The 24345-nt window shown below is 35.9% G+C and overlaps 1 protein-coding gene across 1 annotated transcript in view; it reads left to right on the forward strand.

Annotated features, from left to right (window-relative positions):
• The window catches only part of LOC131737104 (ciliary neurotrophic factor receptor subunit alpha-like), a 160876-nt gene that overhangs the window by 122864 nt on the left and 13667 nt on the right, over positions 1 to 24345 (forward strand). The window contains exons 4-6 of the mRNA XM_059023871.1: positions 3126 to 3243; positions 5302 to 5468; positions 7173 to 7336. Of these exons, the coding sequence (XP_058879854.1) occupies positions 3126 to 3243; positions 5302 to 5468; positions 7173 to 7336 (449 nt within the window). The remainder of the gene's footprint in view (positions 1 to 3125; positions 3244 to 5301; positions 5469 to 7172; positions 7337 to 24345) is intronic.

Below are 24345 nucleotides of genomic sequence, written 5' to 3' on the forward strand. Positions count from 1 at the left end.
AAGTATTTTTAAATTTGCTGCAGTTTAGGATTGTTATTTTTCTCTCAATAATCTTAAAAATGACTTTTGTTATCATGAAATGCAAACTCAAAAGGGTAGGCCTGTGAGGTGTTCGGGGACAGTTCTTATAAATTATTATTATTATTATTATTTGTTTATTTAGCAGACGCCTTTATCCAAGGTGACTTACAGAGACTAGGGTGTGTGAACTATGCATCAGCTGCAGAGTCACTTACAACTACGTCTCACCCAAAAGACGGAGCACAAGGAGGTTAAGTGACTTGCTCAGGGTCACACAATGAGTCAGTGGCTGAGGTGGGATTTGAACCGGGGACCTCCTAGTTACAAGCCCTTCTCTTTAACCACTGGACCACACAAAAAAAGTAGTATATTGCAAGTATACTTTGGTCAAAATATTATGGTTTTAGTATACTGTTAGTACACTAGAAATATATTAGGCTGTACTATTTTGACCCAAGCATACTTTGAGTATACTATTTTTTTTTTATAAGGGAGAGGGAGGCTTATACATAAAATTGACTTCTTTCACAATGGAAAAGGACTGTAGGATCCTGTACTACTGTATCTTGTAGCTAAAAAAGCACTAATACATCCCAAAAAGACCTGTCTTTGGATTGTTTAACATTATCGTTGGACTTAATGATGATAAACAAAGATATTATGTTAAATATCGTAAATCGGGGTGGTATATAATATGATATGAAATCTCATCTAATGCTGGTTTACAATATAGGGAAATTATGCCGGTTACTGGCCATCGGTGTGAAAAAAAGCCTCAGAAATGATTGGTCAGCTTCTCTTGAAGACCGCAAAGCCCGAGTAGGATCATTTCCTACAAAAACAACAAAAAAAAAACTCCAGTGCAGTGTTTGGCTGTTCCAGGAATCCTCTCTCAGATGTGGGAAATCAGTCTGCTTTCAATTCACAAATGCCATTTTATTTAATCTTGAAAAATTTACTATAAATGGCAATATTCAATGTAATGTTTATGGCAAATAAAAAAGTACAAAATATATGTTACAATCAAAGTCTTCAGGGACTATTTGTTTCTCAGTGGAAGGATACATAATATATTTATACTTATTTTTTCCTTAAAAAAGCTAGTTTGTGTAATTATTTTAAAAAAATAAGCTCGCTCCAGGGTGGGTTATTTCTTACGTAAAGTATGCTTCCAACACACTCTAAAGGTTAATCAGCATTGTACGCAATGTATTAAGCAATTCAGCCAAATGTATTTTTACAAAGGCCAACGCATGTTAGTTTTAAACAGTTACAGTTGAATTGGTCCATTTTTCATTTCAATGCATTTTTAGATAGACTAAAACTGGCTTGGAATTTAACTTTTCTTTATAAAAACATGTATAAAGTCAATGCCATCCTGTAAATGTACAGTTTGGGTATTTTATATCAAAAGATAAATCCCAGTTAAATTAAAAAGTAACATAAAATTGTGCACTTACACATAGAAAAAAGCAGGAAAAAAAATAAAATAAATAAAAATAATGTGTATCATACTACTTGCTGTGAAAATCTCTATGGCAGTACAACAGAGATTGTTGCTATGCTGCGGTGCTAATTTTTTTTTTAATGGTGAAACAAACAGTTATCCTGTGATATTCTGAGCAAAGTTTATACTGTAGTAGAAACCCTTTTCGACTCATGTTCATCTGCCCTCTGCTTCCCTCAAGAAAGGCTTCCCTGGGAGGAGGTTCTATTGCGGTATTAACCTCCTGATGTGTGCAAGGCTGAGCGGGGCCAATAGGCTCAGTGCTGGAATGCCAGGTCATGCACTTCATACACTAGGAAGCTGTGCCTTTCTGGGTATTAGGCTTTTCCAGACATTAATCCCTTGCTTTATCTCTCTCCTTTCTCTGTCCACTGACAGTGGATAGACAGCATTCACTAGACTGTAAAGTCTAGGCAAGTATATTGTTTAGGCACACAATATTAAAACAAATTAAGTAAAACTGGTCAGAGCTTTTCAACAGGACGTGGTGGTTCGTGAGATGTGGGTAATATTAGCTGAATAAAATAAACAGCTTTTTTGTAGAATTACCAATGAGTCAATTTGGAACCGAAACCTAAGCCTGCTGCCTCTACATTAATATGGATAAATAAGAAAGGGTACGTTTTGCAGACATTACTACTGTATGCAGGCTTATACAGTAGCTTTAATTTATCAACACACATATTTTTTTTTCTTCTGAATTACAATTAGAGATGTATCTGCTATAATGCATTAAATGCACAGTGTGCAGTAACACAATGCATGCTTACATTGCTGTTATCATGTTCACTCATATAAACCTCTAGTTTGACAGTCACTAGTTCTCTGAGGAATCTGTTGATATCAGCTGGAGAAGACAGTGTGATTTTTGTCATGGAGTTTAGAGCACAAGAATCCAAGCTCAGCCATTGATTCCCTTTGTGAGCAATGTATCTTCTTCTGGTCCAGTCAACTTTAAAACAAACAAGACCCCCAATGTAAACAAATAAGGGTAGACCCCATGCTTCAACTAATTTATTTTCTTTAAAAGCCCTGGAGAACCCTGCTGATGCCTATTCTCAAATCGGTTTACTCCAGTCTTTAACTCCTATTCTTTGAAAGATGAACACCTGATAATTAAACAAATCACCTCAAAAGTGTGATGTAGAGTCTATTGAACACCCTCTGATTTGTTTTATTCTCATTTTGTTATATTAACTTACAAAAAGTAAGTAAATTGCAGACTTCAGTCACACGATTTGATGAAAGGGACCATGTCAACCTGTTGGAAACAGCACTTGACAAAGTGATAGAAAAATCTAATCATATATATGGCAATGGCATCCATCTCCATGGCAACAGGTCTGAATCATCAGTTTCAAATTTAGCAGTGCAATGTATGTGTCACTGAAAATAAGAGCTTATCTTGTTGGTGGACTTGAGTGGGTTATTTGGTTGAAAAACAAATGTTACATGAGAAGATGGACAATTAATTAAATGACTGTAACTTTTTTTGGGAGAGGGGTCAGGGATAAAGTCTTGGCCCTTCGTTTCCCAAGGTTACACAGTACTAATCAAGTACTTCAATTTTTACTTTATTTTTTTCTGATTTCCTTAGAGCCTCCAAAGGAACCTGTTGTGACATGTCGATCAAACACATACCCAAAGGGTTTCTACTGCACCTGGCATCTGCCTCACCCATCCTACATCCCCACCGAGTTTGAAGTCTCTGTAAAGTAAGTGTACATTTAAGACTGGGTTGTGCACTTGGCTTAAAAGGTTAGCACATGTCCACAATAGTTGTGACATAGTCACGATTGTTCATGTTTTTCCTTCTATATATTTTTCTTAAATCAACTGGGGAATGAACCTGTTCCTGTGCTTTGTCTATTTTTTAAATAAAAGTGTTGCAAAGAGCGCTAAACGTCAGCTTTCTGGGGTCTATTCATAAAGGGTTAACGCCTGTTGAAATGAGAAAACAGGAGTACATGATCAGATTTCGTCCACAGCCGCCTATTTAACGGCAGTTGCTATTCATAAGAGATAATTCAGATGCGTTGTTAAGCCCCAACGATTTTCATCTATGAAGGCATGTTTTTAATGAATTGAAAGATAAGTTAACAATTACCTAATCAGCATAAAGTTTTCATCGGTCCTGAGCGTCAACCTGCTATTCATAAGAGTGAACGACAGCAAAACAATGTCAATAACTAGGCGTTATTGAACGCTTTCTACAGTCAGGTCTAAACTAACGACAGCCTCGGCAGACAATTTTTTTAAAGACAGATTTTATTACCACACTTGCTGTGTTATACAGTTTGACATACCCCTGATTAACACTGCCTATTAAAAAAAAATAAATAAAAACAAATCTGTAGCTTTATATAAAGGAACATGTTTAATATAAATATATACTCACACAAGAACGTATTCTCTGGCATAATCATTTTGAAACAGCACTGTGAAGCGGAGAGCAAGTAAGAGACTGAGATACACGGCTATTTTATTATTATTATTATTTATTTGCCGTGATCCGCGGCTGACAGCGATCCTTTTCTTTTTATTTATTTTACCTTTGTTCACAGTAAACAGTTTGGACGAATACTGCCTGTGTGAAGCTGTTTATTTTCATACAGTATACCAGTGCTGCTGATGCAGTCGGTGGTAAATTTGGGCTTGCTTGGTATTGCAAAAAACATTGCAAGACCAGTGTTCGAAAGGGAGTCTTTTTTAAAAAAATTTCGCGCACCACAAAACGATCCATTTTGTGTACAGTGTACAATATGGCGTGAAACTTTCACTGATTCATAAACATAAACTCGTCCCTGATTGATTCCCTGCTTTAAGCAGGGTTTATTATTAATAAAAATAATAATAATAATTGAAAATGATTATTATTAGAATTACAGTATTATTCAAACATCCTCCTACAGTGCTTTTTGTTTATTATTTATTTCTTAGCAGACACCCTTATCCAGGGCGACTTACAATTGTTATAAGATATCACATTATTTTAACATACAATTACCATTTTATACAGCTGGGTTTTTACTGGAGTAATCTAGGTAAAGTACTCAAGGGTACAGCAGCAGTGTCCCCCACCTGGGATTGAACCAACAACCCTCTGGTCAAGAGTCCAGAGCCCTAACCACTACTCCACACTGCTGCCCCTTTATTTATTTTTTTTTGGTCCTGCAGTTAAGAATAGAAATCATGCATGCGTATGGAAATGTGTTTACCAGCGTTGCCAAACAAAACGAAAATAATGTGATATCTTGTAACAATTGTAAGTCGCCCTGGATAAGGGTGTCTGCTAAGAAATAAATAATAATAAAAAATAATAATATACCACCAGGACACTTTATTTTAACAGGGGATATGACGGTCACAAAAAGCTTCACTGTAAAAAAGTTCACAGGCTGGTCAGATATTCAGTGACAATGTCTGCTTTCATCAGTTCCACTTAATTCCTTAGTTTATTTATTTCAAAACAATCACAATTACTGTCTGTTGAAAAATATATCACAACAATACAAAAGACAACAAAAAACATCAGCCTGTTTGGTATCCCTTTTCAGTGAAATATGAAGTGAAATCTCAAACGCACAGTTTTACCCAATTTTTAATTTGAAGAAAATAAGAAATAAATGAAAAATGAAAATCAGAGCGTCTGATAATCTATAGACCTATATTTTTGTTCCCATATTTTTCCATATATCATTAAATGCATATTCCTAATGAATTGCCATAGTTGAATTTTTGGGGGTTCTGTAATTATCTTTTGCTCTTCTCAGGCATGGAAACAAGAAGCTTGAATTCCAGAAAGACCCAGTCCATAAGAACCGGTGCTACGTGAAATACCCTGAGCTATTCTCCACCAACAAGTACAAAGTGAATGTCATAGCGATCAATGCGCTGGGGAACTCCTCTACATACATATCGTTTGATGAGTTTTCCATAGGTATGTACGTTTCTGTTTATTGCTTTTACAAATCTTGGGGTCGATAGTTTTCAATGTTTTAGTGATCTAAAATAAGTAATCTGAACATGGCAGTTTTTAGATTTGCCATTGTTTAGACCAATTGGAGACTCCCAGTCCTGTCTATTGGTTCCCCTTCAAGCTGCTTTAAAACTAAGTTCCATTTAATGATTTGAAAGGCAAATGATAAACAAGTAGGTTAATTAAAAAAAAAAAAATAAGAGGCAACAGTGTGTGTGTGTTCTTTAGATTAATTTAATTGCCTACATCCCAGTGTGTAACATTGTGTTCTAAATCAGAAGGCATTTGGAATCAAAATAGAAGAGGTTAACAAACTACAACCTCTGCTTTTTGCTGGTATTTTGGAATTGTTCATTGTAAAATAAAAAAAGAAAAGACTAATATATTTAGCCTGAAGGATGTTGCTTGGGTTGCACAACATCTGTGTTTTGTTGTATGACATCATGCCCTCTGGGAACCACTGCAACCACTTGCTTATCACAGATTACATTCTCCCTTACAAATTCATGAGATTTTATTCCAGACATACATGAGACCATAAGCAAAAGTCCTGGTTCAAGGCAACTAAATGAAGTGTTTACATGCATGACTTCATACTGCATACGTAAACAGAACAGCAATAAAAATGGAAATAAGGGCAGGATTATTGCAATATGACCTAAAAGGAAGTGTACTCCAAGCACAACAAAAGGGTTGAAATGGGACATTTCAAGGGACATTAAACATTTTAGAAATAGAATCAATCGAGATTGTTTTTACCAAACCGAAATTTAATTGTGATGGTTCAGCATTTAATAGCTACAAAAACACCATTCAAATTTACATATGGAAATTCCTTAGTCACAGACATGAACAACTTACACTTTATGTTATGTTTTGTTGTTGTTTTTTGTAATTCCTTTTAGGATTAACAACAACAAACAGTTCAATTTGGCCACACCAGATTTTAACACATAACAGCAAATTCTTACTAGTGGTAGTCATTTTCAGACTGTGAGTGACGCTGGGTGGGGGATGCACATTTGACAGCCACTCTATAGCTCTCTTTGTCTAAAGTGTGCAATACTTATAAGCTAAACCTCTGCGCAAACAGAACAAACTCCTAATGTTACACAACAGAATAGAAATTGCGCCACACATTTTCTGTTCCCATGCATCTCATAGGAAATCAGCAGAATTGCGTGCTGAGTTATTGCATTCTTATGTTGCCGACAGTACCACTCTGCTCTCCAGTCTGAATGGCAAACTTTGGTTTCCATAGAAACTTATTTTTTGAACAGATTTTTTTTCTGCAATGCCAACATGTGGCTGCTTTCCCCAGAGCACACGTTTTAGACCTACCTTATATACTGTATATGTAGTCAAGACCATTTGGGGAATAGTCCTAGATATTCAAATAGGGCACCTATGCTAACCATTTGGTAATTATTTAATATATTACTGTGAGGGTTCCCCAGGCATTCTTGAAGGATCTTATGAACTATTGTATGTTCTACCATGTTCTATGGTCTACCATGTTCTATGGCAGTTATTGATATGCTAAAAAAAGGTGTTGCTCCTATAATTATATGGATGAAAAGAGGGACTAGATACTGCCTGTTGATCTTCAGTCTTCCTGACAAGTACATAAATGGTCTAAACTCCTCATTTTATCTTATTTCTTAGTGAAACCAGACCCTCCAGAAAAGCTTGTAGCCAACCCAGTTCCTAACAATGTTCGGAGACTGGAAGTTACATGGAACAATCCCTCAACATGGCCGGATGCTGAAAATTTCCCCCTCAAGTATTTCCTGAGGTACAGGCCTCTAATTCTCGACCAGTGGCAGCATGTAAGTACATATTTGTCAATGGCTTGTGGTCTTATGCGTGTGTGGGGTGTGGGGTGTGGGGTATAATATAAAGGCATGGGAAAGTTTCATTAGCCATTAATCAGGCTCTGAGACAATGCAAATGTAAAATGAATACAGATGAAACCATGCCTCAATTGCCTCCAAAACTACTTTTGCTGTCAAATTCTAATCCACCTCTGCAAAATCTTCTGGGAATGTTTCCTGTACAGCAGTGGTGTAACTTTGGTTTCAAAAGTAAGTGGGGGGGGGGGGGGGGGGGGCATAGCTCCACACAGATTGGAGCCTGGATCCAGGATCAGATCCCTTAGTACATCCAGCCCGAGGCAGTGCTGAGCGCTAGAGCGACTGTGGCATAATGCAGATTGAATGAGAGGGATGAGAATTGCCCTCAAAATATATTTCTAGAAACGTTGAGGTTTCCCCACAATTGCAATACTTAAGATAAATACAGTTTTGCTATTAAAATGATGCTAGTACTGTATTTGTATAAGAAAAGGGTGTTTTTAAAAAGTATTTTCGGCTTCCATCCACTTAAAATATGCAGATGTAGCTTGAACCTCAAACAGAAGTGTATCGATGATAATGTAAATAACACCAAGCTCCAGACAATGAGTCTCAAACTTGAAGTGTGTTCCTTAGAACTCTACTTTACTATGATAAATATGATAATGTTCGTTATGGTAATTGTTTATGTATTAGTTTAAAAATGTTTAGTAAAATGTGACCAAGAGTGAGTTTTTGGAACATTGATAAATAGAGATGCAATGTATTTAAACATGCAAAATAATTTAGAATCAGTAATATATCGTGATTAATTTGGTATAGTAACTGTGTAAGAAATTCTCGGTAATGTGTTTAGTTTTTTATTGATGTCTATATTTATTTGCACAAGGCACAAAGGTCATTGTTTAACTTTACTGTTTCAATTTAAAAGGAAAAGTTAAACTGTAAGTAGACAGAAATCTCAGTGCGATAACTTTAATAAATAACACAAGCTATGGTGAATTACAAACTTAAACCATTTTCCTGTGTTTTGAATACAGCAACATAGTGCATCCTCCTCTATCTTTGTCCATCTGTCTTTAAACTATGCGCCACGTGTGTTTGCTTCTCATTGGTCAGTTTCCCTAGTTAAGGTGTGTGCAGCTCCAGGAACAGATCAACATTATGGATCAGTGGAGCCTGATCCAGATCCTCATAGTAAAACATGATCCAGCTCCAGTTATCTTCCCATTAACTTCTATACTGACTAGTGATTTATACCAATAAATTATCATGAAATAAAAATTTTAGTACTCCTCCAGTGTGAGGAGGGCATTTCCCCATCATTGAAAAAGTGAGGGGGACATGTCCCCCATGTAAATTACACCTATGCTATATAGTATCTTCTCAAAATATACACAGTACAACTACTGATTGGAAGTCATTACAATGCAGAAATAATTCAATTTAGTAAATGTGCTTGCATAGTGTTGAGTGTTCATCAAACATGAAGGGTATTTCTATGCACCCATCAGCAAATGTAGTAGATAATGGAGCAGATGTTAGTTAAATTAATGGGAACACTTGTGAATAAACCCAAGTTCTTTCTGCTAAGTAAACAGTCTGCTGTGCTAATGAGCTGCATTAGAGAGATAATAGGGTAAAATGCTGGTTAAATACACATTTACTGTATACGTTCAAGTGAACAACAGACTATCAACTATTGTAGTTCTGTCTTATTACATATGCACGTAAGATTTGTTTAAAAAAGTTTAATTTAAAATCGGTTTTAATTAGTGGTGCAATCAGTACCCTAATTTTGTATTGAATTATCGCATAGGCATTTATCAATGATAATCGATGCATTGACGTTTTATTTTTCAAAATAAAGAACAAACAAGTTATCAGTGAACCATGAGAACTTCAAGACTCTCTATACAACAAGGATAGTTTACGTGTTTTCAGGGTATTGGTGCAGCAAACGTAAATTAGCCAAAAGCATCATTTCACTTTTAATCTGTAGCTCCAAACACTCTTATGTGTAGTTCCCAATACCTGTCATACAGTAAGATAATTAAGTCACCAAAGTAAGGTAAAAATGTCCTCCTCCTTCTTCTTCTTCTTCTTCTTCTTCTTCTTCTTCTTCTTCTTCTTCTTCTTCTTCCAACTTATTTTTCCCATGCATATGTATATTACAGGACATCTGATTTTAAAAACAATTAATTTGTTTTGTCAACATGAACATATACCAGGGAACACACTTATTGTGACGTCTATATTATTTATATTAATTTCTGTTTTAAAATGGAACATTTGCCTGCAAAAAAATCTTTATATAAATAATAAAAAAGGCCTAGTATACATGAAATTTCAACCTGTAACCTGCAATTTGCAAGCGTGTTGTGTTACTGTCAGTGCTACACGATTAGTTGAGAAAACACGCAGTATTTTGAAAGATGAAGTCAGCCAGCTGAAAATTCTCGGGACTTTTAGATTTTTCGAGCCATCATTCATCATCATCATCATAATCATCATCATCATCATCATCCTCATTCTGATTCTGATCTTGAGCTCTGAACATTATTGGTTTCTTGTCAGTGTAACGCTCATTGTGGATCCTATTGGTGTAAGGAAGTACGGTTTCCTCTCGATACTGGTTGATGATTGTAGCGCTATTTGTGGTCCCCACTGGACAGAAAGGAACTTTAATTTCTGAGAATTAGCTATGCCGAAGGATAGCCTATATATCTGGTAAAAGTAAAACATAAATAAATAAATACAAAAAAAAAATAATATAAATATTGAAATAAATTAATACATAAATTAATGCATATTCATGTATTTATTTATTTATCTTGATATTTATTTATTTATTTTTCACTATCATATGAACACTGCCATTTAATACTGTATGAAACGAAAATAAATATTCAACAGTTCTTGTTCAGTTGTACATTAGTGAAGATTTGTGTACATAAAGGTTGTCATGCTTTCATATATTTTTACTTTAAAATTAAAAAAATATATTGTAATGACCCGGACAATTGCTTTGTTGCAGGACTTGTTGTCTGTTCAGTTTGTCTCGTCTGTCTTTTATATATGTTACATGTACTGTAAGGGGAACGGGTCACGTTGTTACCATGGGAAGGGCCATTCGGCCCATCTTGCTCGTTTGGTTGTTAGTAGCTTATTGATCCCAGAATCTCATCAAGTAGCTTCTTGAAGGATCCCAGATTGTCAGCTTCAACAACATTACTGGGTAGTTGGTTTCAAACTCCCACAATACTACTCAAACAATCAACAAACCTATCAATGAGCTATTGATGTAAGACTGTCACATCTTAACCCTTTCAACAGACTAGGCTACTATTTACATTTACCCTATCCAAACGGCAATACATTGCCTCAATATAGGTTGAACAATTTTGCTATTCCCGTAATATGTGTGTGTGTGTGTGTTATAAGTGAAAAAAAGAAGTGATATCTGAAACAAAAACACATTGGAAATGTGAAAAAAACACCAAGTTATCAAAAGTGCCCAGCCATTTAAAGTGGAGATATCAAAAACACAAGCCAAGTTTCAAGAAACCATTGGGGCAACCTTGCCCAGCACAAAGCTAATAGGCACAACCGATGGGGGCCAAGGTTGCCTCAATTGTTTCTTCTAAATTGTATTAAAAACACAAGATAAGTTAGAAAAATAAATAAATAAATAATAATAATAATATTGGCTACGTTAACTTTGTCAACTCCTTTTAAGATTTTAAAAACTCCAATAGTTAGACATTAAATAAAATACACAGTGGTCATTTAAGTTTCATACTTTTAATTTACACAGTAACCGAATGATCCATTCTTAATAGTTTCTTATACCTTGCAACAACTTTTCCTGTGTACCCTGAAAAGGCAATTAAAATCATTTCAATTTTGTATTTTTATTTTTAAAACATGTATATTCCTGATAACAGAAATTGCACTTTGGGATGATAAAACCTATTGACCCACTAAACTTAATTAAAAAACCTACTTGAGAAACCTAAAGCTTTTTGTCTTTATTTTTCTTTTCTTTTCAGCATGCAGAGTGATAACATTTCAATTTCTGGATGCTCTAATCATTTGCAGATAATTTTCTAGCAGTCCTGTGGGAGCAGTGTCTTTTCGTATAAAGAACTTCAACCCAATAAAGTGTTAGAGCAAGTTTACAAAGGTCCCTTGTTGCATTAACCAGAAATAGGGCAAATGTGACAAAACACACTCTACAAATGTAATCCATAACTATAATCCATAAATCAGTTTTGAAAAAGGAATAGTTGCTGTTTATTCATGGTTTTGAGTTCTAATCATAGGGAGTTAATGTAGATTACTGAAGTTGCCAAAAGAGTCCTACTGTTACTTTGATCTGTCTCACTAAATGATTTAGCTAAGAATTTAGTAAAGGAGGTAAGAGAAAAAAAATATGCAAACGCTTCATATTCCCTTTTTTTCCCCCAAGCTGCTTTTGTTTTCAGGGTTCATACATCAGTTCATCTGTCAGACAAGAACATCCTGTATTGGGAAACTTCAGTGGATTTAAACACCATTCTTTCCTTTAAAAAATTGCAACTGCACCATTAAGCCTAATGTACTACTTCCATGTGAATAATGAGCTGTCCCCTCAGCTTCTGATGTGGAGACACAGAAATAACAAATCATTCAACAAAGCTGCAATTTTTCTGAGGGATGTTTTCAGTAATGCTGCTCACTCCACGTCATTGTTCAAAAGCCTCTTTTTGTACAAGTTTTTAAATAATTATTGTTTGAAAACAAAAGGAATGATTTTTCCAATGAATTCTCTTGATCTGGCATCAACACTGCTGTGAAATGAGCTGTGCATTGTATCGTACACATTAAAACCTGAGAAGTTCAGGAAGTTCATTTTGTTGTTCCCAGGCGGATTTTGTTGTTCTGAGGCGGATATTTTGCTGAATTTTATACGAGCACTTCATCACTTTAATTAACATACAGCTTACAGTAGGAGAATAACAATGCATTGTTTTGCGTAATCTATTGGACAGTTTTCTTAATATAGTCCTAGTAGAAAGGATAACGTTTGGTAGACCACGGTCAAATGGAATATTATATTGTACAGGAACAAAAAACTGTGAGTGATATTGCACAAAGCTAAAATCCATTGTAAAATATACAGTATGTTACCTAAATATCTACTTTCCCTACCCTTCCCTGAAAGTTAACAAATACTTGACACCCTCTAAATCTGCATAATATTTACATTTGCATTATTTTTAATATCCCATTGTATGTGTACTTTAATTAAAATATTTTTGGAATCTATATTAAATTCGGCTGTATATTTTACTTATGGGGCAATGTCGAATTTGTTTAATTCAAAGCATAAAAATTACCACCACCTTTGTGCACAGGTAATTCATTCCCCCTGAAGTGAACTTGTTATAGATTTCCAATTGTAAACGTTTGAAATAAATATTATGCAAATGCACAGGGTATTAGCAAGTATTCCTTCGATGCTTACCATTGCACTAGACAGCAACAATTGTTTAATTTGTAATTCTCCTCATGGAGAATTCTGCTGAAATATGAATTTTAATTAGATTTTATTCCCCCTTTTCCTCGGTTCATGGAAACAGGCCCAGTGGTATTCGAGAGAGCAGCAGAAAAGAAAACAAAATCTGCATCCTAGCTGAAAGCTGCATGTGAGAGTAATGGGTGGTATTTGGAGTTATTACTTATTACAAAACCGTTATATACAAGGTCTGTGATTACCGATATATCTCTGTGAAATGCACACAGACGAGTCATTTGATAGAATTACAGAATTAGTTCATGAGCAATTAATACTGAAACAAGTGGCTTTTCTGAGTTTCTATAGTAGCAGAAAAGGGAGAGGGTTAAAAGCCTTCCTGCCAAAAACATGTGTAAATGTGTATAATTATTGTTTGTTAATTTATTTAATGGTTAATTATTACCTGCACCTGGCTATTATTGTAAATTAGAGCCAGGTGCAGAGTATTTAAGAAAAGCAGTTAGACTCTTCTGGACAACTGCTGTGTGGAGTGCCTTGGTGTGTGTGGAGTGTCTGACTGTGTGTTGTAAAGAGTAAGCAAACAGGACGGTTACGGTTTTGTATTCAGATTTAAAATGGTATGTTTTTGTGTTTTGTCAGGTAAAGGGCTTAGCCATCCTGCGAGTTAGTCAGGGAACCTGCAATTGTTTAGTTAGTGCTCCAAAGGAGCTAGGTGTTTATTTTAGTTTTTGTCTATTTTGTATTATTAAATGTGTGTGCAAGTGCTAAAAAGCACATTTTTGTGTCAGGCTTATGGTTTTTAAAGGAGCAAACAAACAGCCGTGAGTGTGGCTGTGTTACACTATTGTATGATTATATCATTTTGAAAAAGGTAGGTATTCTGGGGAAGAAAATGTCCTTGAACCTACATTTAAAGTGAAACAAAGTGTTTTATATGGAGCGAGTCCAGACTGGACTATCTTCCAATAGGAAGCTGTGTGGTCCAGTGGTTAAAGAAAAGGGCTTGTAACCAGAAGGTCCCCGGTTCAAATTCCACCTCAGCCACTGACTCACTGTGTGACTCTGAGCAAGTTACTTAACCTCCTTGTGCTCCGTCTTTCGGATGAGACATAATTGTAAGTGACTCTGCAGCTGATGCGTAGTTCACACACCCTAGTCTCTGTAAGTTGCCTTGCATAAAGGCGTCTGCTAAATAAACAAATAATAATAATAATAACAGCAACTTTAGGATTATTAAAAGAGGCTCCATTGTGTAATGCACCAATATTATGAAAAACAGTAAAAGTGCATTGTATTGTCTTTAAAATGTCTTGAAAGTTCTTTGTTTGGATTAGCTGCCATTTAGATTGCAAAAAAAAATAATTAGACCTTTAGAATTTGAAGAAATAATCCAGAACAAGGCTTTTTAGTCAATGATTGAGAATGGATGGTGGAGGTGGTGTTCCTTGCTGTGGAGCTTTCACATACTGTACCATATCAATCCTTGCAGTCAGCACATAGCTGTATGAAAAAAAAAACATCAGTATTATAGCTCAAGAAAGCCAGCTCAATTTTCCCTAGTTAGGCATCATAAAGAAGGACATATCCACAAGCTTAAAATACCTCAAGCTTCTTTGAAAGTGATCTTACGGAAGATTTAATGTCACCTAATGTTGGGGCTTCCAGGCAAGAGTCAAGCTTTTAGTCAATGGGTACCAACACCAACAGGGATTTTCCTGGAACAAAAAGCAAATGGCATAACAGTTCATCATTAGGAAGGGATATTGTTTGGCAACACAACTGATAAGGATGGAAGCTTTGACTCATGGTTGCAAAATACACAAATAAGAATGTAGAGAAATTAGTTTTTGGACAACAGTCTTGTTCATTAATAGCACATCCCCATCAATCTGAATCCAGAATTTCCTGAAAATCAGACTTGATGACCTACAAGTTTGCATAGAATTATAACATAAACACGATAAATATCATAATGTTAAGCCTCAGATATCCATTGATTGTATTGTTATTGATTGGACTTGCTTAATATTAGACATGCTCTGTGAAACAAGGAGATCATCTAAAAACTGTCATTAGGTTTATTAATTATTTTTCCCTTAACTTGGCAGAATTCCTACCTTGACTGATTTCTAAGACATACACCACTGTATCTTTAAATTGCCAGGCGTGTAATAGCTTACAGTGGTTTAACACAGTACTTTGTAAGAAACATGGGCAGATTTGTGGGAGTCATCTAACTTTGACAGTTACTTTGCCCTTCTGTGTTGGTTAATGTTCGCTTTTAATGTGATTGTGAGGGACTGTGTGCTGACCTCTGAAAAGCCAGCGCTGCAGCTCAGCTGGATCAGGACTGGGATTAGAATTGAACTTCTGCAGACCCATAAATGGAGAAAAACACCTAATAGGTGAAACAAGCTTCCGCAGGGCCAGTGGTAAATAATAACACCTGAGGGACATAGGCTTGGCACCCTTCTACTCCTGATCTCTTCTTGGGTTGAAAGTAAAAATCTTTTGCCTTGTTAAAAATGTCAACAGCTATTGGTGGACTTGCAAAAATTGTGAATGGGAAGATATGCAGCTTTTATTTTTAATTATAGATGTATTGAACTGAAAATGTCACCTTAGACAAAAGCCAATTGACTATGAACTATTTTTAATACTTACATTAAACTCTGGAATCAACATAGGAGGCTGTGTGATCCAATGGTTAAGAAAAGAGCTTGTAACCAGGAGGTCCCCGGTTCAAATCCCACCTCAGCCACTGACTCATTGTGTGACCCTGAGCAAGTCACTTAACCTCCTTGTGCTCCGTCTTTCGGGTGAGACGTAATTGTAAGTGACTCTGCAGCTGATGCATAGTTCACACACCCTAATCTCTGTAAGTAGCCTTGGATAAAGGCGTCTGCTAAATAAAGAAATAATAACATAACCCAGCCAATGCTAGCCATCCTGGGATTTTCCAGGTAATTTACAGGCTAGACAATGGAATTCCAATCAATACACATATTGTAATTCCATTTGTGCATTCATGGTTTAAACATTTTTTTTTGGTGCTTCAGCAGCTGTGGGTGCTGAACCCACCTACTAATGACTATATATTTTATTTTTTTAGTTTAGAGCATTATGATAACCTTTAAAATTTTAATAAAACCTTCTCGACCATGCTTATCTCATGGACACTTATTATCTAACAATAGCTAGCCGTGAGGTACGGACACGTTATAGGGTCGCAAAAAATGATATGGTCAGTGAAAAAAACATGGTTTGGCTATTGTGCCAAATACCAAGCATGTCTACAGTACTTGTTCTGTAGCATTCAGCAGTAGAATCCTTGTCTTGATCCTGGGGTTATGGAGTTTATCTACCCTCAAAATGAATTGAGAGATGCAATTTCAGAACTAGTAAAGAAGGACAACATAATTTAGTGCTGTTTAATTGAACTTTAATTCATAAAAGTATTGGAGCCAATATATCTCTGGTGATACATAACCTCAGCAGTGTTGCCTGTAAGCTACATTTTTATGGTCTTTCATTGCTGTCAGAAGATATTCTATCTGCAGTAGAATATCAATTTTGGAGGCCCCGCCCCAAGAAAGCTAGATCTAAACGGCAACTGGTCAAAAAACATATTTAAGATTTGCGTTAAACAAACTAGGGATAATTGGGACCATAACATTCCCATTCCAAACACTAACCATTATGCCATTCGGTTTGATTTTGGAGTATTCAATAACATTTAAAAGACTAGAGTCTAAATTAACCCTGAAAGAAATGTAGTACAGGCTCCAGCAGGGGGCTAAACTGTAGTACATGGGCATTAGTTTACCGGGCCGCTGAAAGGGTTATTAATAAAGGAGCACAAGGGGGGGGGGGGGGGGAGGACAATATCAAAGAAATGCTCAATTCTTTAATCTGCGTCCCCCTCTACCACACAGATACAAAGTTGGATGCCTCAGATGTTTTTTCTTTTTTCTTTCATTCTTTATTTTTTTGAGGGGCCTTTTTTAATAGGCTTTTGTGCGTCTGCCAAAAGTCACTCTCATCCTAGAACTAGCACTTAGATTAATCAATAGCCCAAGCATTGCGGAGCCATTAGCATTGCAAAGAAAAAAAAGGTTATTCAGCTGTCTCCCCTGACAGCTAGCTCATGAAAGTCTAGCTCCTTTACCCCCCCCCCCCCCACCACACACACCACCAACCAACCCCTCCCCTCCCATGCTGAACTCCTTAAGGAAGCTTCTGTATCAGACGTTGCACACTCAAGAGAGAAAGCCATGCTAATGTTCTTTGCCCAGGCCCTCACTAATAATACATGTTTTGGCAGGTAGCCATTATTCATAAATCGGATGATAATCACTCTTGCCCTGATATCCAGATGGCTCCTGAAACATCACCCCCAAATCCCACTGGCACAACAAGGCCGAGGTAGCTAATGCCTTCTGCGCCCCAGCAGGAAAAAAAAACAAAAAACATGCTGCCTTATGCTTTGAATGTCACATCTAGCTTTGTCTTCATTGTAACCTTTATATTTTATCCACCCCTACGCCCCCAGTCCACCCCACCCCATTGCCTTTTGTTCGTTATCTAAAGCTACTGGCCCTTTAAAACTGAAATAACTTCCCTCCACCATGGAAAATTACCATATTCTTTTTACGGGCTAGAATAAGCTGTTTGGCTAGTAAAAAAAAAAAAAAAGAGCAGCCAAATTAAAATCTTTAGTATGGGATTCCATTTTTTCTTTTAACTTTTGAAAATAAAAAAAATTAAAAAAATTAAAAAGATGATGTCTTTTTAAACATTTCCATATTTTATTGTAATGTTTTTTATTTTGTTGTTGTTCAGCTGTGGAGCTGGAGCTTTATTAAGCAATCTGGTTTTCATGAAATGTTAGCCTGTCTGCTTGTTTTTTTTTGTTTTTTTTTCTGGCCCATCAAAAGAAATCTACAGTATTATTGCATTGTGAGCTTGAAAACAAAATGCTTTAAATAGGCCTGAATGGTTTATTTTTCTGTGAGGTCCATGTTTTAAGGCATTTTTGGGGGGAATTCTAGTATCACACAGCTACTTTAAAGATGATCAGAAATTATTTTCAATATCTTTTGTGGTTTCCCAATAGAAAATCATAAAACAAGAAGTAGCATTCTGTTTTCTTTACTGTTCCCTTCCTTTTCATGATGTTTGTAATTATTCTTAGTGGTTCTTATTGCGATTCCTCAAATATTATGTTTTTAATATTTTTTTATAAGTGTGTGTTAAGGTTTGGAGGCTATATAGTGGTAACCAAGTGTCTTCATATTAGCAAGTTCTAGAACCATCTAGTGTACATCACAGCTGTGTATTGCCAGTAAAACTAAAATGGCAGATCACTATATGGTTCTGGCACTGTACACTGATCTAGCCTGGATTAAATATATCCTCATGACATGATCTTAAGAGACATCAAAAATAAAAATAAAAACATTTGTGTAATTGTAATGTGACTTTTGAAATTTAAGCCAAACTATCCACGGGACTGAGGTAATTATTGGCTTTCCCTGTGACTGAAACATAGGCTGTTTCACTCCAACATAAAAAAAAAAAATCCAAAAATGTCCTTTGTTTTTTTGGAAAAATCTGTCTTTACAGTACATTGCAGTGATCATGTGTTAATTGAATTAACATGTAGCCATTATTTCTCCATATTCGCTTGAATTGCATGAATGGTCTATTTTCCTCATCTTAATAGAGTCATAGTTGTAATTCAGTCCCAAAAATGAATTTCATGAAGTAGTACAGAGATATGTAGGTTATGGTGAATATCCTTTTTCATTTACACATTGTTAGGCAACTGATGTGTGTGAATGAAAAAGATCACACTCTGACACACCTAATTATATTTTTACTATTCATTGCACCAACAGCAATGAAATGTTTCTGCATGACAACAGCAGCAATCATAGTAGAATTCGGTAGAATATCACTTTGCAATATTTGCTCCAAAACCATACCGTTATCTACCGTATTTGAAACAAACTTAATAGCAGTAGCATGGGCTTGGCTGTTATGTCAACAATGATAAAATTGCTGTAAAGAGTCAACAGTTAGAAATGCTGCTGCCCTATCTATATATATATATATATATATATATATATATATATATATATATATATATATATATATATATATATAAACACGGTAATGAATGTCTTCCTTCTATATAGCACTATAGTTCTACATATTCCTCTTTGTAGATATCAAATCTTTAGTTGGATCTCCGGCAGAATCAAGCATCCACTCACTGTGAGTGGCACAGTTGCTGTGCTTCTGTGACTGGGCTGCCTAGCTAAAACAACAGGTTACTCTGTATTTGGTATTGTTCAGCTTTCAATATATACTTCTCGAGTTACTCATTATCATGGAATTATCAGCACTGTTACAGCCCTTGACAACCTTTGAAAATAAGGTTTTTGCTCTCCTCCTCCTTTTAAAGCTTTTCTATAATATTTCTAAAGGTAGGTTAAGTAAATTTAAATCCATTAATATAAGATGAGTTACTAAGGCTTTATCCAATGAGTATTATAAGTGTGCTTTCGCCCATAATTTTACAGTCATTTTCTATAATTTATTCAGTGTTTGTTAATTGATTTAAATGATTTAAGATGTGTGATGAAATGTAATATTGTGCAGTTCTATTCCCAAGTAACTGATGCTACCATGAATGACAATAACCTACTGTACCTGGGTTACAGATGCTCCACAATATTTGTTCTGTGTTATTTTTTAAGAAAATGAATGGGGATTCAGAATCACCTTGCTTGAAATTACCAGCCCTTCTGCGTGTTTTCTTTTGACACAGTTAACTAGCTTCATATGTTTCTTTTGGCATTGGTCAAAGCATGACCCTCCACTATCAAACAATTTTTTTTTTATATATTTCAAGCTGATTTGTGCCAGTTTCAGGGGGGTAATCTGTCAGATAATTTAAATCTGTTGAACTGATGGGAAGCCTACCTGTCAGAAAGCTGATCTTAAGAGACAATTTAAATGTTGATGCAATTAAATGTTAATTAGGTCGCCTTCTGAAAAGTACACTGATTAAAAAAAAAAAAAACAACTGTGTGAAGCTGTGTGAAGTGGCTGGTGTTTGCTGGGGAGTATCATATTGGCTCTGGCGCTCCTGTGGGTTAGGGAGGCAAAACCATCAGTGACTGTTTCTCCTCATCGCTCTACAGCGAACCCTGCTGGCCAGACGCCCAGTGAGGTCAAAATCAAACACCAGCAGGGCTGGCCTTTGTCCTCCACAGGTTGGTAGCTCACTGACATCTGCTCTCGAGTTCCTGGGTATAAAAGAGGAAGCTGGCTCGGTCGTAGGATTGGAGGGTGCCGAAATAAAAAAAAATTCTTGGACATTCCAAATTGGGAAAAAATCGGGGGTAAAATAATTGAGAACACTAAATTAAAAAATAATATTAATTAAAAAATAACAAAAAAAATATAATTGCACATATTTAACAACGTTGTGTTTTTGGTACTTTTTAAAAGCCCTATAAGAATAGTTGTGATTCAAATCAATCCTCGAAAAATTTTAAATTTACACTTTTCAGCTTTTTAAGCCTTGTCAGTGTCCACTGAAAATTTGACTACCTGTTGAAGCGCACATAAGCGTAGGTTAGCATCTGATTCGCTGCTGTGCTAACATAGTCTTAGGCCCCGTTTCCACTGCCAGGTGCCCATGGTTTATAAACAAAACACAATCCCCAGTGACCTTTGGTGTACGGCAAGAATTTCCGAGGTTGGCCAGGTTTGGAAAAAAGCAGTGAAACGCTCTTTTGATTTTGGCGGTTAGCTGTGGGCAGCCGAAGCCTGTAGTGCCAGGAAGTGGAAACAAAGCATTAGTCAAGAGTATGCTCTGCTACCTGTTTCATGTTTTAACAACAAAAACAGGAAGGTTAGCTAAACATTTAAAAGTCACTTAAATATGTAATTTAGAGATTTTAAATGCTTAAAGTCGCACCAAATATTTGACTAGTCAACTAGAAAAGTGAGTCGATCTCAGAAACTGGTAGTCGAGTAATAACGCGCTTTAATTTTGCAGCAGCAAAATAGTAGTGTTTTTGTTCGTTTAAAGTGTATACTAGTTCCGAATTAGCAATGCCAGTATTGTTTTTGTGAAGTGTGCGGTTTCAGATGGACAGAAGTACAGTTGCGGTTACAATCCATTACATATAAATTACATTTTAGAACATTACTAAATAGTTTTTAAAATTTCGAAGCAGTTTTAAAATAAAATTGTACAGATCTGTACACACACAAATAGAATACCAAACATTATTAAATACACAATTAATTAATATTTTTGTGCCGACTAGTTCACTATTTTTACCTTCGCTATTCGATTACGGCAAATAAGCAGTCATCCTTCCCCTAGTTTCCAATTGCAACAAAACCTTGATTATCAGTTATTACCTTGGTATTTGACCTTGTCAGTATTGTATTCTGACCTTGCTGACGCGGTTAACTACCATACGGTAATGCCCTCTAAACGGGTTCTAACTATATTGTATGTAAATTAAATATTTATTTAAGTCTGTGGCAAAGTTGTTGGGTTTGTGAGACTAACATTAGCCTTAATTGTCTGTAAATTTGAGAATATGTGCCATTGGGTTCGAGGGAAGTGTATTGAAGCTGCAGACAGAATGAGTGGGAGACCAACTGAACTACCTGTTTTGCTACTGCACAACAGACTATTTATAGTAGTGATTTATTTTTTACTGTCTGAGTAAAATCCCTGTTGGTTAACAAATGTAGGTGGATAGTTTTATTATTACAATAGTTTTTTTTTTCTTTTAAATTGTGAATTTTGTTGTAGAGTAATACCATCACACCTTAGCAACAAGCGAAATAACTGAACTCCATTCATTAAATCTGCAGCAATACTGGTAAGAATTAGAAGCAGACAGGTGATAGACTTAATCCAGAAACAGAGATTTTTTTTGGTAAGACATGTCAAGCAACTGTCTGAACTATTTTAGGTTTACAAGCAAAAAATAAGAGATACAACAATAACTACAGCTGGAAATATGTTAGTGATCATGTGAGTCACTTTGAATAAGGCACAACCAGGATTGTTGCCTAATCCCTTCCTAGGGCCTTAATTTAGGCAATCGGAACATTTAAAAAAACAAAAACAAAACAAAAAATTACTGAATCACAGAAATGACATGGTCAAAATGGTACCAGGTGCACATTCTAGTGTTCCTAGTTAAAAGATGTGATTTATTTATTTATTTATTTGTAATTATCTTTTTTTTTTTGGTGGTGGTTGGTGGAAAGTACTGTCTTTGAAATGCATTTGAAAATGAAAAAACCACACACATGCACGTAATTGTATATAACTTCCATTTTGTTTGTCCATGGCCAAGATGTTTTTTTTGTTTTTTGTTTTTTTTTAATGTCCTTCAATATTCAACATGGGGCCAACCCCTGGTTAGCACATCAGTATTGGGTAGTTGCTGAATGAAATAGGATCATCATTTTACAAGCCTAGGTAGCACAACTTGTTCTGCATCTTTGAGAATAGAATAAACTGACGGCTTACAGCAATAGAGACCCAGTAGAGTGCTGACCTTCACATCTCCAGTAACTTAAATCTCAGCAGGTGAGAAAAATGTTCCAAGTTTTTGTTTTTATAGCTTTTACTTTGCCTGCCCTTCAAACATAAAAGTAGTAACCACAAGCAGTAAATGCGAATGTAAACAGTGGGACTCCCGTACACTTGGCACTGCAAATACTGAACAATACATATTTCTGCAGAACAAGGGAATTGGATACAGAGAACGCTGTGAGGAAGGAATATATATTTCAGTGATCTCATATAAAAAGAAGAGACAATCTGTTCCATTCTGTCTGCCCAGTTGTTGCTAGGTTCTGCCGTCTAAGGGCCCTATTTTGAATAGGCAAAAGCAAAAAAATGATATAATTGGCATGGAACTACTCGAAAAACAGCCATTTAACTGCTTCTTGCAACTTAGTTGTTTCTTGACGGTTTTATATGTGTTTATATGTGCCACAGTTTTTTGTTATATGTGCCGCATTGTTTTAAGAGTGCTATCTCTTGTGTTCTTTGTGGGAAGGGCCTGCAATGATGAAGGCTTCTAGAAAGACCCATCATTTGTTTAAGCAGGAGACTTTTTTTTTTTTTTTTTTTTTTTTTTTTAATTTAGTCGTCGCCAATTATTTTTACCCCGGTTTTCACCCCAATTTAGCATGCCCAATCGGCCACAGGGGTCGCTGATGCGCGGTGAGCCGTGGATTCCCCTGCCGACCTAAGCCCTCCCTACCCGGGCAGCGCTCAGCCAATTGTGCGCCGCCCCCTAAGAACTCTCGGTCACGGTCAGCTGTGACATAGCCTGGATTCGAACCTGCGATCTCCAGGCTATAGGGCACATCCTGCGAGGAGCGCCTTTACTGGATGCGCCACTCGGGAGCCCGAAGCAGGAGACATGTTAATAGAATTAACACATATCAAAATAACCACAGGCTTCCTGAAACATAATAGTTACTATTTGGGTTGTAAATATGTATTTACTAGAGAATAATATAGAACATTGGTGGTGGACCCAATAAATATTTTTTTTAATACATGTGTTTACCCAGGGGAAATGTTATTCAAATAAACTTATCTCACTTCTATGAGTGTTGTCAACTACGAATCATACGCCCACAGTACATTTTGAGAAAGGAACAGACAAAGTACAGTTTTGAGGGCATGAATGCTCATTAATACCCTCAAAAATAGGCACATGTGCCTCCTCTGGAAGAGATGCATCAAATGGGTCACTTATCCACCAACCACTGCACTGAACTCAACAGCTGCAATTATATTGTACACATTTGGATCAACGACTTCTAAATGTATTTTCTTGAAAATAAACAGTAAAAATACAGTAAAAGTAATTGCTGTGTTAGCTAAGTCTTCAAAGTACATTTTCTTTTTTAAAATTAAACAAATTCACTGAGGGACAGAAATGTCCCATCTGTGCCTTTTGTGTCCTGCACTCAGTGTCAGTCGGAACTACTATGCCCTCAAACAGTGATGTTATTGCTATATTGTCTTTTCAATGTTGACAGTGTTAGTAATACTGTAACATGTCTTAGTTTTTCTGTTTCACTTGGCGAGTTCTTGAATTCAAAAAAATAACTTTAAAACCAAGGCTTATTAAGATCCATTATTATTATTATTATTATTATTATTATTATTATTATTATTATTATTATTATTATTATTATTATTTTTATTTAAACTGTGATTTACGGTTCCCATGCAACACTTCTGATTGCCAATAAGAGGAGCTATAGCAAGGGAATTACCATCTAGAGGATTTCATAGGAAATTTGGCTTGCTATTTAGAATATAGTACATCATATTAAAGTAGTCAACAAACCCTTCATTACCATCTTAAAATGTGTGTGTGTGTGTATATAT

This window comes from Acipenser ruthenus, chromosome 1, assembly GCF_902713425.1.
Source record: "Acipenser ruthenus chromosome 1, fAciRut3.2 maternal haplotype, whole genome shotgun sequence".
NCBI classification, from domain to species: domain Eukaryota; kingdom Metazoa; phylum Chordata; class Actinopteri; order Acipenseriformes; family Acipenseridae; genus Acipenser; species Acipenser ruthenus.